At 47.9% G+C, this 21,263-nt stretch overlaps 1 protein-coding gene across 1 annotated transcript in view; it reads left to right on the forward strand.

Moving 5' to 3' along the window:
* Window positions 1–1,495: 1,495 nt before the first annotated feature.
* Window positions 1,496–21,263, forward strand: part of GRHL3 (grainyhead like transcription factor 3) — an 85,482-nt gene continuing 65,714 nt past the window's right edge. Inside the window, exon 1 of the mRNA XM_069622686.1 lies at window positions 1,496–1,660. Coding sequence (XP_069478787.1) covers window positions 1,632–1,660 — 29 coding nt within the window. The 5' untranslated portion in view covers window positions 1,496–1,631. The remainder of the gene's footprint in view (window positions 1,661–21,263) is intronic.

The following is a 21,263-nucleotide window of genomic DNA, read 5'->3' on the forward strand; positions in this document are numbered from 1 at the left end:
GCTGTGCTATTGGACCCGCTAAGAAAATATACATATCTTGTTGTCTGAAAGAGCATGCGATGAAGCAAATTATAAAAGAAAGACATTACTGGTAATAATGCACTTTTTGCAAATGTATGCTTCCTATAGAAAGACACAATAACTAGTATTTATTTTCTGATTGGACATGGGACGGACCTGAGTCTGAAATCACCCTGTGCAATGGGATCCAGTAATGAAAGTGTGTAAAGAAAGGATAACTAATCGTTGATATGATATCAGCGCTCAATACCCTGAGGTTTCTAAGCGTGGACCCGGGAAGGGAACCTGTTTCGTTCCGTGTCGTCTTGTTTCCAAGGCGTTCACGTTGACCCTGAGCTATCCTCCCGAGGCTACGGTAGGGTTGATCACCGATTGCTCATTTGACCATATTGTGTGCTCCTGGGAAACTATAGCTTTTGGCTCTTTGTGCTTGAAAGAGGAAGGAAGGAAGGAAGGAAGGAAGGAAGGAAGGAAGGAAGGAAGGAAGGAAGGAAGGAAGGAAGGAAGGAAGGAAGGAAGGAAGGAAGGAAGGAAGGAAGGAAGGAAGGAAGGAAGGAAGGAAGGAAGGAAGGGAGGGAGGGAGGGAGGGAGGGAGGGAGGGAGGAGGGAGGGAGGGAGGGAGGGAGGGAGAAGGAAGGAAGGAAGGAAGGAAGGAAGGAAGGAAGGAAGGAAGGAAGGAAGGAAGGAAGGGAGGGAGGGAGGGAGCAAGGGAGGGAGGGAGGAAAGGAGGGGGAGGGGTGGGAGGAGGAAGGAATGGAGTGAAGGAAGGAAGGAAGGAAGGAAGGAAGGAAGGAAGGAAGGAAGGAAGGAAGGAAGGAAGGAAGGAAGGAAGGAAGGAAGGAAGGAAGGAAGGAAGGAAGGAAGGAAGGAAGGAAGGAAGGGAGAGAGGGAGGGAGGGGTGGGTGGAGGAAGGAAGGAAGGAAGGAAGGAAGGAAGGAAGGAAGGAAGGAAGGAAGGAAGGAAGGAAGGAAGGAAGGAAGGAAGGAAGGAAGGAAGAGAGGGAGGGAGGGAGGGTGGAGGAAGGAAGGAAGGAAGGAAGGAAGGAAGGAAGGAAGGAAGGAAGGAAGGAAGGAAGGAAGGAAGGAAGGAAGGAAGGAAGGAAGGAAGGAAGGAAGGAAGGAAGATAGATTTGATCTGGGACTTACGGAGTCCTTTTGTCATATGATTTTAATTTAGTTCAATAAAAAGTTTCAAGAGCGGGAGTGTTTGCATTACGCAACCTCGAAACCCGAGCAAGACAGCACTTGCTTAATAAATGCAGTCCCAGTTCACTGGTCTCGTCTCCCCATGTCTCCCGGCTCTGTTGCGGATTTTTTTCTTCAAACTCTCCTCTCCTTTTTTGTGTTTCCCTCCTCCTGCGGAAGGGCTTGTCCCCTCCACCCTCCCCCAGGCACGGGTCGGCGGCACACCAAGGGTTAAAGGCTGCACCTGCTACGGTGTACCTGTCTCGCGGCACCTGTCCCCTCAGCCAATCAGCGGCCGAGCTCCAGGGCAGCAACCTGTCAGCAGAATACCTGTACACAAACCCCGACAGGAGCCCAGCTAATGTCTGTGCTCTGCTGGAATTAGAGGAGAGAGGTCGCCGCTGTTAAGGTCTCTGTCGCCGTGGGATGCCTGGGAACATGTCAAATGAACTGGAGTGAGTAAAGGCCGCTCTCATTCCCGCCTAGCGCCTAGAAACGCTCGTCTACCTCTAGGTCTGTGTATATGTGGGCAGGTGGGAGTTACATATCGGTTATGTTCTTACATAGTGCTACATGCCGGATTCCATCCGCTTCTAAGCGCTTGGGAACTAGTGACAGTCAGTCACTGTTTATTTTAAACCAGTTTTTGCTGTACCCCGGACGGCTACAACCCTGTTTTGGACTAGCATACGGACCCGTGAGGGAGACGGTCTTCATGTGTGAAATGGTGTTCGCGTGTGTTTCGGGCGCCCCCCGGTTCAAGGGAGTGCACGGCGGAGCACCTGCTGCTGATGACGCGCACCTGCTCAGGGCTTCTCGAGGGGGTCTCCGCTCCGCCTTTTCTCCGAGGCAGGCGCCGCTCCCGGCCGCATTTTTCAGGTTTCCTGTCGCCACTTGCCGCATCCTGCCGGTGGATCCCGGATCACGTGCAACAGCTGGAGTCCCGGCCAGGTGTGGGGAGTGCGGCTAGGCTGGAAAAGCGCGTTTTTCTTTATTTTTTTTCTGCATTTTTGCAGGAGGGGCTGGGCCAATGTTCTGGGGCCGTGGAGGGATGCAGATGAAGTCACTCCTTGGTAACCACGAGAGTCACTTATTGCCTTCACTATTTTAGGGTTTTTAAATGTGTAGCAGGGCCCGCATTCAGCTCTGCGGGTTAAGGCACCCAATATCTTCTGGAACCTACATGCCCTGGGTTAAAAATGCCTGTGAGTGGGCAGCTTCGTGCATCCGTGGTGGGTTAAATTAAAATGCGTGTGTGTGGAAGCCTGCCATCAGCGCCTAGAAACAATTGAATTACTTGCGTGCGCTATAGAAACGAGCGTTTTCTTGAGTGATGTACACCAGTGTTTTCGAAGCTTCTGTTTCGCCCCTTTCTGCCCTCGCTGCCACATCTCTCCATTTGAAACATATCTGCGTGTACCACACTTTAAGAGCAGGCGCCGCTACTCAAGCACACGCTGCTTGTGAGCCACCCCGTGTGTTTGTGTGTCTGCAAGTATGCCATTGAGCCCTGCACGCGTGTGTCTCTGAACACACATGCCATAGTCTGTGTGTGACATTGTTTATTCTATTTCCTGATTTAATATATATCGGAGGGCAGGGGGTGACCTGATTGCACATGTATATTTAAGGAGTATGCCGGTGTGTGTACTAGTCTGCCGTTGAGTATTCCTTGTGTGCAGGATTGAACCCTTTGTACATGTAATGCATACAGGGTGTTCCTAGGTGTGTACTAGCCTGCCACTGAGTATTCCCCTTGTGCAGCATTAACCCTTTGTACATGTAATGCGTATGGGGTGTTCCTAGGTGTGTACTAGCCTGCCACTGAGTATTCCCTGTGTGCAGCATTCACCTTCATTGTACATGTAATGCGTATGGGGTGTTCCTAGGTGTGTACTAGCCTGCCACTGAGTATTCCCTGTGTGCATCATTCACCTTCATTGTACATGTGATGCACATGGGGTGCTCCTGTGCGTGTACTAGCCTGCCACTGAGTATTCCCTGTGTGCAGCATTCACTGTCATTGTACATGTAATGCGTATGGGGTGTTCCTAGGTGTGTACTAGCCTGCCACTGAGTATTCCCTGTGTGCAGCATTCACTGTCATTGTACATGTAATGCGTATGGGGTGTTCCTAGGTGTGTACTAGCCTGCCACTGAGTATTCCCTGTGTGCAGCATTCACCTTCATTGTACATGTAATGCGTATGGGGTGTTCCTAGGTGTGTACTAGCCTGCCACTGAGTATTCCCTGTGTGCAGCATTCACTGTCATTGTACATGTAATGCGTATGGGGTGTTCCTAGGTGTGTACTAGCCTGCCACTGAGTATTCCCTGTGTGCAGCATTCACCTTCATTGTACATGTAATGCGTATGGGGTGTTCCTAGGTGTGTACTAGCCTGCCACTGAGTATTCCCTGTGTGCAGCATTCACCTTCATTGTACATGTAATGCGCATGGGGTGTTCCTAGATGTGTACTAGCCTGCCACTGAGTATTCCCTGTGTGCATCATTCACCTTTATTGTACATGTGATGCAAACGGGGTGCTCCTGTGCGTGTACTAGCCTGCCACTGAGTATTCCCTGTGTGCAGCATTCACCTTCATTGTACATGTAATGCGTATGGGGTGTTCCTAAGTGTGTACTAGCCTGCCACTGAGTATTCCCTGTGTGCAGCATTCACCCTCATTGTACATGTAATGCATATAGGGGGGTTCCTGTGTGTGTACTAGCCTGCCACTGAGCATTCCCTGTGTGCAGCATGCACCTACATGTAATGTACATGGGGTGTACCTATGTATGTACCATCACGCCATGGAATGTTCTGTGTGCGTGGCAGTGTCATTTCTTGCACATGTATCTTACACGCAGTGTCCATGTACTGGCTTCCCGTCAATGTTCTCGCTGTACAGCCCTGCTAGTGATTGTGTGTGGGCGTGTGTTGACATGTAGATCACTCTCCCCGGTGTGCCGTAGTGCCTTTTATTGCACATAGGTCACGCATGCACCGCCTGTGGCCCGGTGTGTCATGGAGTGCACCCTGTGTGTGGCAGTGTGTTCGAATGCCCGTGTATCGGCATGTATGATGTACTGGCATTTCGTATCTTTGAGGAGTGTGCGTGCAGCGGGGGCATTATAGCGTGCGTGCAGCAGGGAATGTGTTTGCCCGTGTGTTGTGCATGCAATGACTGGGCACCTTCCTGTCCGTGGGTACACCCGCAGTGCCACTGTACACATTGCATTGTAGGCGTGTACCAGTTCGTATACTGTGGATTTTCGAACCCATATTAACACCCTTGCCCCGCCCTCTGTTGGCACACATGGGTCCCAGGCTCCGGTGTGGGGTGGGTGAGCGCCAGGAGAGGGCGGGAGGCGCCCACTCTCCGCCGCGCTGAATCCGGCGTCTTCTGGGCGCTACATTTAGATAGATTTCGCTTGTGCCCCTGAAGTGTCCTGAGACTTTGCGCTGCAAACCTCCATGGACCCACGAGAACCGTCTGCCAGCGAACTCCACGTGCCAGGCGAGAAGGGGCGTGTTGCCATGCGTTTTACCACACGTGTATAATTTGGTGAGCATTAGAAACAGGGCGGTTTCGTGTAATGACGGGGTGACTGTAGGCGCTTTGCCCACGTTGTTTCTAGCTTTGTTTCAAAAGGCATAAGCCGGCTGATTAAACCCCTTGTCACCTGTGACAGAAACATGAACTTTTTAAACTGGATGGGGTGTGACTCGGGGGCAAGTTGCAGTAGGTCAAGCGGACAGGAGAGGACGTGAGACTTCTAGGCGCTGCCTTTAAAACGAATGCAAATTGTTTTGTCCTTAAAAATCCTGCCTGAACAAACGCTGCCTTTGAACACACTGCGCTGGGCGTGAACACCAATGCTGTTGGTATATGAAAACACGCAAACTTACAAAAAAATGGAATTCAAATCGTAGAAAATTACAATTATTTTGTGGGAGTTGCGAATCGACGCACCAACAACGAAACATCACATAAGAAATGATGGCATTACATGAACAAGTGTAACAACATATCCCACCACAGCGCCACGATGCCCTACGGCTGCTTTGTGCGCTTTATAAATGTAAAAAACAACATAGCCTGAGACCGCATACCATAACCTAGTGTAGCATAACAAAACACAGCATGACAGCCCAGCACTGCACAGCACAAAGCATATCAAGGTATAACAGCAGAGCACATCGCGTGTAACAGCATACTGTAGCGTCACGGAAATACCATAACGTGGCATAGCACCATTGCATGGAATTGCATAGCCAGCATAACAGCCCAGAACTGCACAGCACAAAGCATAGCAATGTATAGCAGCAGACCACATCACGTGTAACAGCATACTATAACTTCACAGAAATAGCATAATATGGCATAGCACCATTGCATGGAATTGCATAGCCAGCATAACAGCCCAGAACTGCACAGCACAAAGCATAGCAATGTATAGCAGCAGACCACATCACGTGTAATAGCATAATATGGCATAGCACCAATGCATGGCATTGCATAGCCAGCATAACACAGCATGACAGCCCAGCACTGCACAGCACAAAGCATAGCAAGGTATAGCAGCACAGCACATTACGTGCAACAGCCTAATATAGCCTCACGGAAATGGTATAACGTGGCATAGAATCATTGCATGGCATTGCATAGCCAGCATAACAGCCCAGCACTGCACAGCACAAAGCATAGCAATGTATAGCAGCAGACCACATCACGTGTAACAGCATACTATAACTTCACGGAAATAGCATAATATGGCATAGCACCATTGCATGGCATTGCATAGCCAGCATAACACAGCACAACAGCCCAGCACTGCACAGCACAAAGCATAGCAAGGTATAGCAGCACAGCACATCACGTGTAACAGCCTAATATAGCTTCACGGAAATGGCATAATGTGGCATAGCACCATTGCATGGCATTGCATAGCCAGCATAATATAGCATGGCACGGGGCGACCCGCCAGAACCCTCCTGCTGTTTTCATCGGCACAGTCACTGGGAAGTTGGCAGTGCCACGGCCAGTCAGATTTCTCAGGATATAACTCATACATGCTGGCATTAGACTGTCTTCCCGAATAGACCAATCGTACAACGCACTGGCAGAGGGGAAGCCGCTGCAGGGGGGAGATGGAGATTGGCAAGTGCCAACACTGGGCCACCCATGTGCCAGTCGGTAACGCTAGTGTATACCCCTTACTCCCATGTTACCCCTTCAAGGTCCCTTACACTGGGAAATGACACATATCCTGCGTCATCGCTTTCTCCTCTGCGCCGAGGGCCACTAACTGGGATTATTGACCGGCTCCGCAGTCATTAATGCCACGCAGTGTCGCCAGGCGGCTGGAGTGTCCCCCCCTATCGCGCAATCGGTTGAAAGGTGAAGCTTTGTTGCCAGGAGGAACACGCCGCCGCTGGAGGCGAAACAGTGTGAGAAACGGTTATTCTTTGCAAGCGCGGTAATTGCAGGCCACAGCGGAGGCAGCGAGAGATTACAGTCGACAGTCGCGGGGGGAGGGGGGGGGTGAGAGCTTCAAAGGGAGCAGCACCCCGAGAGCGAGGGCAGACGAGACCGAGGCGATAAGTGTAGCCACTTGCACAAAAAGCTAATCCGACAGCCCGACTTAATGAGAAGACCCTCCCAGCAACCAGCACGCGGACAAAGGAGAGGCGAGAGCCCCTCAATTAAAGGGATGCCCCTATAACGCGCCCTATCGGAGAATTCCACGTGGGAACCGGCTTCCAATCGTTCCTCCTTTTCGCCTGCTTTTTAATGGACTATAAATTAGTGTTTTTCTTTTGTTTTAATTGGTAGGAGGGGCGATGGGGTCATCACTCACCGGGCTACCCTTGGGCCCCTGAGTGAAGTTATAATCTCACACCGGACTCCACAGTATGCAAATGCGCCTCATGATGGAGACTGCAACGCGCGCGCTCTGTAAAGCGCTCTACTGCTCTGCGGGGCTTGGGAGGCGCTATATATATATATATATATATATCAAATGGCTGCAAAAAATAGGAACACCAAAAATAAAATGCGCTGTGAGGAAAAGATACTGAAATCCGAAACTCGCAGGGAGCAATTTATGTAGATTTCCCAAATCCATTGTAATGGCAAGCCAACGTTTCTATCATGTCTTTATTTATTTGTAGTTCTTATATAGCGCTTCTCGTCCATGGGCCTCAAAACTCACGATTAGACATGTGTGTCTAATTACCCAAGTAAAACATTTGTTTGTCTTTTTACTTTAGCAACGTCTTAACTTTTCTTTTTGATCTTACGGTAGACTTCCAGTATAAGACTTACTTAGGAACAGCTAGAAAATTAGAAGATTTCAAGAAGTACGCAACCAACCTCTCTCAACTCACCAGAAAAATACCCGCCCCTGATCTGAGCGCATGGCTGCTTCAGTCAAAAAGAAGTGATGGATGATTGAAGGAATGAATGAATGAGACGCCGGGTGCATTATATAACAGCATGCCTAAAATGAGCTCATAAATACGGGCGTTTTAAACCAAGCCGAAGACCCCTCCCGTCCCAATACTGACCAAAGAAGGGGTGTCCCCCGCCCCCTCCCCCCTGTACTCCTCCTCGTACACCCCGCTGAAACTCTCTTGCCCTTCTGAACCTGCTGTACTAATGTAAACATGTATATGTCCAATGGTGCTTGTGGCACCCCAACACCCAACAGTACGGCGTATTTAGGTATGTCATTGTCCTCCCCCATAAAAAAAAAAACACTGGGCCGTTACTATCCTCACACTGTCATTGCTCTGTAAAGGCGCCCTGAAATCTGGCTCTGCTGCCTGCTGCTATGCAATGCACTTCCGGTTCAAGCGCCAACCCCACCACTCTAAAAATGCATACACATATAATAACTTGGGGCCATTGTGCATAACCTGGTGCCCCCCTGTGCCGTTAGGAGACAGCGGAGTATGCCTTCCAAAAAGTAGCCCCCTTTCTCTAGTGCCCTCAGTGTAGTGATTCCCCTCCCTCTTGGGGAGCACCCCAGCATGAAGAGGGAATGAATGGACAGATGTGTGTAGCGCTACACTGCAAACCCTATCATCTCCAAGAGCTGCTCCGGTTTTGATGGATGTATTGGGCTTCATTTCAATGTTACAGCCTCTTTCGAACACCTGCCTTTTTTCTTTTTTACAGGAGAGGGACGTGAGGTAGAGGGCGGTGAAGTGACTTCTCCAGAATCATATGCATTTGGTGAATTCATGGAGGGTGGGTTTGCAGAGGCGTAGACAGGGTAGGGCCTGAGCAGGCAAGAGCCACCCAAAATTAGTAAATTCCCACCAATCAGTACTGAGTGGACTTTTACAGATGTTAATGTGACTGCGATGGGCCCACTACACTATCTTCAAGCCCCACTTGTTAGACAATCCTGGCTACGCCCCTGTGTGTTTGCAATCCATAGTAAGCAATTGAACGAGCAGCCCGGACGCAGACCCCTGTCCCCTCTGCCCCCAGGCATGCCGAGTGCCCGATACACCAGGCTGCTCCGAGTCTGCCCAGAATGAGAACCAGTATGGGACGATCCTGTAGGGAACTCAGGAGGTGTTTTGGAAGGCCCCTAAATCTGAAGGTCGGTCTGGGCTTCCCTCTGGAGAAAGGCCCCAGTTTTCCTTCCGGCCAGACTTTATATGTCAGACACCCCTCTTCTAGGTTGCATGCACTTTATATGTCAGACACCCCTCTTCTAGGTTGCATGCACTTTATGTCAGACACCCCTCTTCTAGGTTGCATGCACTTGGCATGTCAGACACCCCTCTTCTAGGTTGCATGCACTTTGTATGTCAGACACCCCTCTTCTAGGTTGCATGCACTTGGAATGTCAGACACCCCTCTTCTAGGTTGCATGCACTTTCTATGTCAGACACCCCTCTTGTAGGTTGCATGCACTTTATATGTCAGACACCCCTCTTCTAGGTTGCATGCACTTGGCATGTCAGACACCCCTCTTCTAGGTTGCATGCACTTTCTATGTCAGACACCCCTCTTCTAGGTTGCATGCACTTGGCATGTCAGACCCCCCTTTTCTCGATTGCAAGCACTTGGCATGTCAGACACCCCTCTTCAAGGTTGCATGCACTTTATGTCAGACACCCCTCTTCTAGGTTGCATGCACTTGGCATGTCAGACACCCCTCTTCTAGGTTGCATGCACTTTGTATGTCAGACACCCCTCTTCTAGGTTGCATGCACTTGGAATGTCAGACACCCCTCTTCTAGGTTGCATGCACTTTCTATGTCAGACACCCCTCTTGTAGGTTGCATGCACTTTATATGTCAGACACCCCTCTTCTAGGTTGCATGCACTTGGCATGTCAGACACCCCTCTTCTAGGTTGCATGCACTTTCTATGTCAGACACCCCTCTTCTAGGTTGCATGCACTTGGCATGTCAGACACCCCTCTTCAAGGTTGCATGCACTTTATATGTCAGACACCCCTCTTCTAGGTTGCATGCACTTGGCATGTCAGACACCCCTCTTCTAGGTTGCATGCACTTGGAATGTCAGACACCCCTCTTCTAGGTTGCATGCACTTGGTATGTCAGACACCCCTCTTCTAGGTTGCATGCACTTAGCATGTGGGCAGCAGGTGTTTATCTTGCTTCCATCCTCGCCGGCGCTGTAACTCAGTTGGCGGCATGGCTGCAGTCTCTATGTGTTTGCCTGTGGGTCGCGCGGCTCAGTTTTTTGGCATGCATTGAAAGCGCTTCCCATATCTTAGCGATTGGTCTGGTTCCAATCCAAGTCTCTTACGACAAGAGGAGGCGGCTGCCGGGCGTGCATTGGGGGTTCCTTTAAAGTGGGTTGTGTGTTCAGCCAAGGCCGCCATTGAGTGGGCGTCAACATCTGAGGGGTTGCCATCATGAGTGGAAACACTTGGTTTGTTATTGGGTGACGCATATTCTCAAATATTCTAGGGCACCTCAGCTACGGTCTCAAGCTCATTTTTTTCCGGACGCGACCCCAAGCATAAATGGTGGGCCAAAAGTGCGAAGCAATGAACTCAAATTCAAAACATCTCACCTCTGCTGGAAGAAGCAGCGGGGAGTCTCAGAAAAAAACATCCCAGGAAGAATCAGGTCTTGAGGAGGGGAGGAATCCTGGACTGGTAGGAATCTGGATCCACCTAGTCAATTTCTGCATCCAGTGGTTTTTTAGAAAGGAATGCATCTGTTTTCCTGGGCCTTTGCAGCCTTCTTCTCCTGCATGCCACCTTGCCTGCCTTCTCATCCTCAGTGCCAGGATGACTTCTTGGAGTAGCCTTGGTGTGCATTTCAGTGCATTGCAGTAATACCGTGCTGGCCCGGTCACCGGTGATACTAGCACACTGCCGTAGGATTGCAGTACTTTCCCACCTCTCTGTTCCTAGTAATGCAGTGCCGTGAATATCATAGCATCAGCACTTTGATGTAGCCCTGGTGTGCATTTCAGTGCATTGCAGTAATATAGTGCTGGCCCGGTCACTGGTGATACAAGCACACTGCTGCAGGATTGCAGTACTCTTCCACCTCCCTGGAGATAAGAATGTAGTGCTGGCACTTCATGGCATCAGCACTGTTGTGAAGCACTACACTGCATTTCAAGCAATTCTACTAATGCAGTGCTGGTCATGTTATTTATGTATGTGTGTATCGGATTTAAGAAGCGTGAAGCTAGCTGGGACCCAACACAGTGCTTTACAAAGGAGTCGCATCCAAGGGGTCACAAGTGGGGTACAGGTGTAACCGAAGAGCTGGGATGGGCAGGAGGAGCAAGGGGGAGCAAGGGAGAGGGAGAACTCCAGAGGGGAAGAAATAGAATTGAGTGGAGGGATCGGCGATTGGTGGGATGTCCTTTGAAGAGTAGGGTTTTCAGGTCCTTCCTAAAGTGCACTCTTTTTCAGTGGGATGCTTTAGCACATTGCTGCAGGACTGCAATGGTTCCCAGTTCTCTGGAGATAGTAATGCTGTGCTGGGCATGTCCTGGCACCCACAATTTTCTGACGCACTGCATTGCATTTCAATGCATTGCAGTAATATAGTTCTGGCCATGTCATAACAAGCGCTGCATCGGGTTTCAAGAGGTTGCAATTGCACATTGCTGCATGACTCCAATGCTTGCCACCTCTGTGCTGGAATGCTGTGCTGGGCATGTCCTGGCATCCACATTTTTCTGAAGTACTGCATTGCATTTCAATGCATTGCTGTATTATAGTTCTAGCAATGCCACAACAAGCGCTGCATTGGGTTTCAAAAGGTTGTGTTTGCACGTTGCTGCATGACTGCAATGCTTTCCACCTCTCTGGAGGTATTAATGAAGTGCTGGGCCCATAATAGCATCGTACTTTTCTGCACAATTCGATTGCATTTCTACGGATTGCAATAATATAACGATCTCATAACAAGCACTGCATTGGATCTCAAGAGGTTGAACTTGCACATTGCTGCAGGACTGCAATACTTTCCACCATTCTGCACAGCGTAACGAAGTGCTGGGCACATAATAGTATCAGCACTTTTCTGAACAGCTGTATTGCATTTCAATGCATTGCAATACTAGTGTGCCGGACATGTCATTGCATTTACACTTAACTATAATGCTGCATTGCATTTTAATGAATTGTACCAGTTCATTGGACTGTGACACTAGTCGTGCAACACCACCAGCACTTCCCTTTTTGCACTGACTTACTTGTAAGCAATTTAGCAAGTACCTTTCTGTAGGACTGCATAACTTTTCATAATGCAGCACTGGCTTCTCTGCGGAGAGCTAGACACTGTTCATGCAAGAGAACCATTATGCCTTTGCAGAACTGCACTGCCTTTTGAGGGGTCATTGCAGCACTTCTCTGTAGCACTGCATCACCTCTCATGTCATATCACCAGCCCTCCTCCGTAGCACTGCATCCCTTCTCATGTCATATCACCAGCACTTCTCCGTAGCACTGCATCACTTCTCATGTCATATCACCAGCCCTTCTCATGTCATATCACCAGCCCTTCTCCGTAGCACTGCATCACTTCTCATGTCATATCACCAGCCCTTCTCATGTCATATCACCAGCCCTTCTCCGTAGCACTGCATCACTTCTCATGTCATATCACCAGCCCTTCTCATGTCATATCACCAGCCCTCCTCCGTAGCACTGCATCACTTCTCATGTCATATCACCAGCCCTTCTCATGTCATATCACCAGCCCTCCTCCGTAGCACTGCATCACTTCTCATGTCATATCACCAGCCCTTCTCATGTCATATCACCAGCCCTCCTCCGTAGCTCTGCATCACTTCTCATGTCATATCACCAGCCCTTCTCATGTCATATCACCAGCCCTTCTCATGTCATATCACCAGCCCTTCTCCGTAGCACTGCATCACTTCTCATGTCATATCACCAGCACTTCTCCGTAGCACTGCATCACTTCTCATGCCATATCACCAGCATTTTTGTCCGGAAAGGCACTTGCCCATCCTCTGTCTCCGCTGGCACTTCTCACAAATGCCAGCAGTAACTTTAATGGCGCTGCTCAGAAGGATTGGTGTAGCAGAAAGATACCTAGGCTGTGTCAGGGTGGTTACCAAAAACAGATAGCATAACTTACGGTGATGGTAGTGGCATGTCTCTGGAGCACTGCATTCCTTAAAACAGCGAGGACACACCTGGAGCAGTGAAACATTCTGGCAATACTTACTACCACTGTGGAACTTATGGCCCACAATTCGTTCTCGACCTCCTTACTACTGGTTTGTTGACTGTAAGTGGCATCACTTGTGATCATTTAATCACATTATGTGTGGCATAAAAAAAAAGTGCGTATGCCGCTTCAGAGTGCGCAACAGTAGGCACCAGACGACCAAGGAAGTGGCCCTTAAAAGGCGGGCCCGGGTGGGGGATCCGCAACACGGTGATCACAGTGCAAGTTGAACTAGGTGAGATTTTAGGAGAAGTGGCTTCCATCGGCACGTAAGTGGGTCCGGGGAAGTCTTGGAACTTGCACGACAAAATGGGTGCCCCAAAGGTGTCCTTGGGGCGGCATTTAATATCTGGGGCTTCAATGTTGCATCAGTGCAAATGCAATTTTCACCAAGCAATAGCTGTAGGCCAACAATGTCCCTAGTGCAAGTTTGTATTCTTTCAATGCATTTTTGCACCAGTGAAGTATTTGCCCTAAATCTAATCCCCTACCCTGTTGGCACCAGTGCATAGTGCAAAAATGCATTGGAAGAATACATATTTTTGCACCAGATACATTTCTGTCCTAGTACTAATTCAGTTCAAAACTGAATTTGAACTAGTACACGTTTTCTGCAATGGGGCCCCAGGTTGTGTAATGGCGGTTTGTACCCCCCTAAGTGGGAAACATAGACTAAAGCTACAGTAGCCATCATTAGTGGAATGGTTGCTTACAACTGTGAGGAGCAGCTGCTGGCCAACCAGAGCACGGCACTGGGTGGCGTGGAGAGGGGGTGATTCCGCAAGAAAATATGAGTAATTGTCTTACTCCTGACTTAATCCTGGTGAGGACTACTCGATTCACAATGGAAGTTACTAGGAGTAACTCTGATTATGCCTGGAGAGGGCTATTCGATTCACAAAAGAAATGATTATGAGTAACTCTGACTCACTCCTGACTTACTTACTCCAGGAGACTTGTTTCACAACGGAAGTTACTATGTGTACCTATGACTTACTCCAGGAGACAGCCACTTGATTCACAATGGAAGTTACTAGGAGTAACTCTGATCATGCCTGGAGAGGGCTATTCGATTCACAAAAGAAATGATTATGAGTAACTCTGACTGACTCCTGACTTACTTACTCCAGGAGACTTGTTTCACAACAGAAGTTACTATGTGTACCTATGACTTACTCCAGGAGACAGCCACTTGATTCACAATGGCAGTTACTAGGAGTAACTCTGATCATGCCTGGAGAGGGCTATTCGATTCACAAAAGAAATGATTATGAGTAACTCTGACTGACTCCTGACTTACTTACTCCAGGAGACTTGTTTCACAACAGAAGTTACTATGTGTACCTATGACTTACTCCAGGAGACAGCTACCTGATTCACAATGGCAGTTACTAGGAGTAATTCTGATCATGCCTGGAGAGGGCTATTCGATTCACAAAAGAAATGACTATGAGTAACTCCGACTTACTCCAGATGACAACTACTTGATTCACAATGGAAGTTACTATGTGTAACCTTGACTTATTCCTGGAGAGGACTATTCCATTAACAGAAGAAATGACTATGAGTAACTCCGACTTACTCCAGATGACAGCTACTTGATTCACAATGGAAGTTACTATGTGGAACTCTGACTTACTCCAGTAGACAGCGACTTGATTCAAAACGGAGGTTACTATGTGTAACTCTGACTTACTCCGGGAGAGGACTAGTCCGTTCACAGAAGAAATTATTACGAGTAACTCTGACTTACTAGAAGTCGATCATACTGAATTTGCCCCGGACACTACAAATTAAGCGCCCAGCATTAAAAGTGACCATGTATAAGGCTCAGCAGCTGGGAGGAGCCTTCTAGTGACTACTCTATATGTAGTTCATGGATGCGTTCAAAGTTCCACCCAATAAGATACAGGCCCGAAAGAACACCGTAGACCAGACCATCCCAATGCTGACTCAGCTGCTCGTCCTCCTGACGCAGATCAAGTGAAAACTCAGAGGCATGAAACGATAATAAGATGTAAATTGTTTTAGTAAGTCTCTTGGAATGTGTACAGAGAGCGCAGAACTCCATGTAAATCCCATATCATAATTGTCAGCCATAGGTCATCCAAAACAATTCAGCATGCATCCGGGGCAGTGCCTGAAGGGTTAAGGCGGAGGGCCACCTTCTTGTGGTTTTGTGGTCGAAACTATAATTGCCTGCAGCACATTTCTGCCATTTACAAAGTGTTCTGGTAAACCCTTGACTTGCATGGGAGGTAGGGTTCTTTCTCTAAAGATCACAACATCATCTCACGTGCCCACTGGGCTTTAACTCGCTGCATTTGCTGCTTCAATTTGTTGTTTGAAATTGATGTGTGTACCACTTTCAGAGCCACACTCTGTGATTGTGTCGGGACGCCGGTCTGACACAACACGATGCATATTCTCCCAGTTGTGCATGTCCCTGCTTAGTGCAAGCACTCCTGAGACAAAGGGCCTCATTACAAGTTCGATGGTATGGGGAGAAATGACGGTAAAATTGTGGTCACGGAATTACAGCCACTTTACCGTCACTCTCCCGCAATGCCAAACTCCGAGGTTGGAAGTGGAGTGGAGGAATTACCCCCAACATGCAGTCGGATGTAAATCCTCCACTCGTCCACAACATCATTGGATTTACTGTGCCGGAATTACCACTCACGGTAAATCTGTGGATTAGTCCATGGAGTCCTACGGCCTCCAAAAATAGTTCCACTACTTTTGTCACCATTCCGGGGCTGTTCTTTGAGAAGTTAAAGCACACTTCTCCCTTCACTTTAACACCCAATAGAAGTTACAGCTAAAATTAGATCTTGTAACTCAATTGGCTGTCAAGCAGCATGTCTGCAATTCTTGAAAAATGCATTGCACGTTCCTCCCTCTCTGCCCACTCTGTCCCCTGCCTGGCAGGGACGTCATTTAGGGGTCGCCAGAGGTCACAAAAATACTAAATCTAATTTTACCAAATGAGGGGAGCAGTGGATGTGGGGGTGTCCCCCGCTCCCCATGGTCGGTAAAATGGGATTCGGGGATTGTGGGGGACAATAAAGTTTGGAAAAAGAAAAAAAAGGCCCCTTCGGTGGCAGTTCCGACCCACTTTGGGAATAGGGAAGCTACGCCGCAGGAGGAGAGGGGGGAGTCGAGGCACGGGAAAGAAGTCTACCACTGAGAACTAGGGATAGTGGGTATGAGATCATTGCATGATTTTCATGTTCGTCATTTGTGTCCCCGCGTAGTGATCACATAGATTCCATTGTATTGCACCTGCTGTCTCATGTAGAACTCTGTGCATGAAACTATGGCGCGGGTCAATGCAGCTCTATGTATGACAGCATGCTGCCCCATGTAGCCTTCATTCCTCATGCGGGTGCAATGCAGTGAACTATATTGCAGGCTACTCGCAATGTGGTGCAATGCTTTCACGATGATGCCATTTCTGTGCATGCTGTAATGTGGTGCATTTCACTGGTCACATTCAGGCCTCAGTGCAATATACTCTGTGCTGGTGCAATGTGGCGCAATTTTTCACGTCATTTCTTTGCATGCTTGGCAGGTGCATTGTGGAGCATTTCACTATGGCCTGCTGTCCCTTGTGGGCCTTAGTGCCTTACATTTTGTGCTAATGTAATATGCTTCAATGTTTCCGTGGAGACAGCAGTATATTGTCCGTTGTGCAGCAGCGATGCGGTGCATTGCACATGTCACTTGTAAGCCTCTGTGCATTATACCTTGTGGTGCTGCAATGTGGTGCAGTGTTTTCCTTAAGGCCTAATTTCTTTACATGTTGAGCAGCTGCTATGTGGTGCCCTGCACCTGTAACTTGTAGGTCGCGGTGCATTCTATTTTGTGCTGGTGGAATGTGGTGCAAGGTTTTCATTGTATTGCCTGTTGTGCTGCTGTGATGTTTCGCATTTCACCTGTCGCTTGCAGGTCTCAGTGCATCATACCTTGTGCTGGTGCAATGTGGTGCATTGGAGCTCTCCCATGTAGGCATGAGTGCATTTATATTGACGAGACTGTCCATTTTTCATCACGCTGTGCGTGCGTCAGTTACCACATACCGGCACATGCGTCGGAGTCTGGGCACGCGGCCTGAGGGCTGCCTGTGTGTCAATTTTCTGTGTTGGCATCTCCTCACTGATTCAAGCGATTTGGAATCCTCCCAGCTACCCCACCTATGCTGCCAGTAGAGGCGTAGGTTACTCACTGACACACAGACATGGCCTGATCTGAGCCTGCCTCAGTTATTGGCCAGTAAAGCTGTCTGTTTTTATAAAGTTGGGGGATTTATTCGATGTTCATGTCTTGAACATTTTCGTAGACCCCTCGCTATCAGTGTGTGAAAAGAATCACAACTGTGGTGGAATTACAAGGTTCACACATAAATATCCACTACAATCCTTCCAAAAATGATATAGAACTTCGAAAATGTTGACCATTTCTGGGACAATCCTGCCATTCTCAGCAGAAATTGTCGCAATTTCATGGCTCTTTCCTCGCTCATGACACAAACTATTGTGACTTGACCTGTTTGATTCATGCATGACTGGTTCGTAGAACGTGGCTATTATTGTTGCGCGTCTGTACGATCATCACACCAATTGTTAGCTTCCTTATTTTATCAGGAAAACACAACCATCTGCAAATGACTCAAACTCTTGGCCAAAAGGAGTGGTTCCAACCAACTGCGGAGCCATGTCCTTTCTGCACTAGATACCTAGTAACTCCAGACATGTTTCAGCCTCGATGGGCTTCCTCAGGGTGGTGCAGCCTAATCAGACAGATGGTGACATAGAAAGCTATTGAAAAGGACAGGCAGAGAAATAAGCAGCAGGCAGATAGGAACATGCACGTATAAAAACGAATATAGGTCTAATACATTAATCAGATTGTATTGTTTCATGCCAAACCTGGTGACATTTAATTTTACGTGACTCATTGTATTGTGTACATTATTTTGTTGACTCTGTAAATAGGTCACACAGATTCATTGTTCTGGTCACCTAAGGACAGCCGTCATCACATCGATGTCATCGCCATCCTTGTTAGAGAGCTATATTTACAAAGTGTGAGTTTCCCAGGCATGGGTGCGTGGCCAATGAGTTCACACTTTTCTGGTGTCAATCCAATGTTGTTTACAAAACTGGAGCCCTGCTGAGAAACGCAAGAGGAATGCACACCGAGTGACAGCAGGTAACGCAAAGGACACAGTGGACTGCTGTTCCCACAGAACGGCAGGCATGGTGGCAATTTACAACACAGTCATAGAGCAGGAACCGGTAAAGTCGGCCACTGCGGGTAAATGCAACTGGGCGGTGGCAAAACTCCAGAAGTTTCTTATTACCATTATTTTAGAAATGTCAAGTCACGTTTAATGTCAATATTTTGAATCTAGTACCGAGTCTGTTTTTTAAGGGACTGCCATTCTGGGTGGGACCCAGAGGCGTTGCTAGGGGGGCTGAGGGGGCTATAGCCGCGGGTCTTTTGGTTGTAGCCCCGGATAGAAGCTCAGGGACTACAACCAAAAGGCTATAGCTAGCCCCAAATCCCGCCAGCCCCGACATTAGCTTAGCCCCTGATCTTTTCCAGACCTAGCAACACCCCTGATATACAAATGGAATGTATCCTCTGCCAAGGGTGCAGTGATCTAAAACTTGGTAGTAGACCCTCCTGAGTGGAAGGAGTTCCATAGAACAGGGTATTTGACCCTGTTCGTTCTTACTAGAGGAACTCCCACACCCTTGTTCAATTCGAAGAGTTCTCAAACCAGTACCATTCGCGTATACTGATTAGTCACACTGGTGCAAATGCACAAGTAATTAAAAGCAGATGTTCTTGAAAAAATAATCAATCTGACAGCCCTCCCCCCCCCCCCCCCGCTCTGGAAATGATGATAACAATGATTACACCTGACTTACACCTGGAGGGGACTGTGCTATTTACAAAAGAACTCACATGGAGTTACTCTGACTTACACCGGACTTACTCCTGAAGAGGCCTATGCTTCTCACAGAGGAAGTTACACAAATTGCTGATTTAGACCGGACTTACTCCAAGTTAGTCCGTTGTCAGTTAAAGTTACTCAGTGCAACTTGTTTTGTGAATAGCAGTCCTCTCTAGGTGTAAGCCAGGGGTACTCTGTATACCTTCTTTGTGAATTTGGCTCATAATCATTATTAATACATGTTTTTACTAACTGACCAATGTTAAATCGAATCTAAGTCTTTTTAAAAGATTTTTTTTAAAGCAAATGCCCAAAATCATTTATTTTGAAACACATAGATAAAAACAATGGTTTCGGAAACATGACTGTTACATTAATTATTAACTTGGGTCAAACGTTTAAAATTAGCACATCCCCAGCAATATTCTGAAGTTGCTTACAAATGACTATTCTATCTGCTGTCCTAGACTAAAGCAGCGTTTTATAATGGCACAATCCTATAGGAAAACATTCTGTGAATCAGGCCCTAATTGCGGAATCCAAGTGTTTGCCAGAGATCCATGGCGTACTACTTTATATTTTGGAATCCAGCTGTTTGCCAGAGATCCATGGCGTACTACTTTATATTTTGGAATCCAGCTGTTTGCCAGAGATCCATGGCGTACTTCTTTATATTTTGGAATCCAGCTGTTTGCCAGAGATCCATGGCGTACTACTTTATATTTTGGAATCCAGCTGTTTGCCAGAGATCCATGGCGTACTACTTTATATTTTGGAATCCAGCTGTTTGCCAGAGATCCATGGCGTGCTACTTTATATTTTGGAATCCAGCTGTTTGCCAGAGATCCATGGCGTACTACTTTATATTTTGGAATCCAGCTGTTTGCCAGAGATCCATGGCGTACTTCTTTATATTTTGGAATCCAGCTGTTTGCCAGAGATCCATGGCGTACTTCTTTATATTTTGGATCAACCTGACATTTTGTTAAATAGAAACGCACCATCATTAGACCTCCTCATAACTTGCCTTAGTCCACAGGAGAAGCCACTAAGCCATGGCCCTTTAAAGGGACGCCTGAAAGGTTAGTTGCAATTGACACGTGTCAACTCCCCCAAGGTCTGGCTCCTTTGTCATTTGTCTTTTGTTTATCCTAAGTGCCCATACAATGTACACACACGAGAGTGGTCTCAGGTGACCGGTTTCCCTTTAGTCCCCTAAAGGCTTTTAGCAGGGTGGGTACTGGTGAGGGCAGGGGGGAGCTTGGCGTGCACTACCAGTGACTAATGTTATAGCAGGTACACCCATGGACGATTACCTGAAATTAGCCATTTTGCTTCTAGCCACCCACACAATGCATCTGCACCTGTCAGGGCACACACCCTCCTCAATCACACTGGCTCCACACCCTGGCTCTGCTGTCATGCTTCGGTTTGTGTGCCTTCACCACCTACACGCCTTTCAGACAATGCATATTTTTTTAATGCACCAGGTGCTTTTAGCTGGCTTACTTTCCTTGTGCATACACTGCCCTGCTCCACTCCTTCCACTTGTTCAGAAGCAGTCTGCAGGGAACAGGCCCAGAGGAAACTCTATATCTTTTGCAGGGTCCTGTGCTGCCCTTGGGCAATGGAAGAGAGGCATTGGCAGTTGAGGTGGAAATGAGGGTGCTTTGTAATAAATTGCTGCATAGTTTTTCCCCCCGTTAAAGTTTTTTGAGTTTGGGGCACGTGATATGTGGTGCCTTTCTTGGTACCCTACTTCAAAGTGCTCAGGATGTCTGTTCGGTTTGTGGGGGATGAAAGTCCACCTCTTGCCTTAGTTTCAGATCCAAAGGCATGAGTCTATGCCCGCTACACAAAGTCCCTATATCAATACCCGATGATATGAGGAGATTTTCAAGGCTTGCATCAGAATATTTCCACTAGGGCGGGAGGCACTATACGGAGGGACACCAAGAGGTTGGAGGCGTGGAGGGGGGTGGCAATACTCAACTTCAGATTTTAGGAAGCCATCATTTGCCCAAGGAAATCTGCAGGAATGGAGCAAAATGTGTCTTGAACGGCACATATTGATCTCCGGGTGGAAAGGGTAACACCTCTGGAGTAATGGACATTTGTTGTTATCCAATGAAACAGACCTTTGTGATATGGACGAAGGACAGTTTGCACCCTGAAATTGGCTAGAGAAAGGAGTTCCATGTTTGAATATTGCTGAAAAAATATCGCCATACAAGAACATCATGTTTTTTTTTTTCCCAACAATTTTAACCCATGGAACCTGCGGGGGTCACCCCCGCAACCATGCTCCCATTTACCCCATAAATGATCCCCACTAATAATGTTGCCTAGGCCGTTCCCGACGACCATATATA

Source organism: Ambystoma mexicanum, chromosome 11 (genome assembly GCF_040938575.1).
Source record: "Ambystoma mexicanum isolate Mex_15411 chromosome 11, UKY_AmexF1_1, whole genome shotgun sequence".
In the NCBI taxonomy this organism is placed as follows: Eukaryota; Metazoa; Chordata; class Amphibia; order Caudata; family Ambystomatidae; genus Ambystoma; species Ambystoma mexicanum.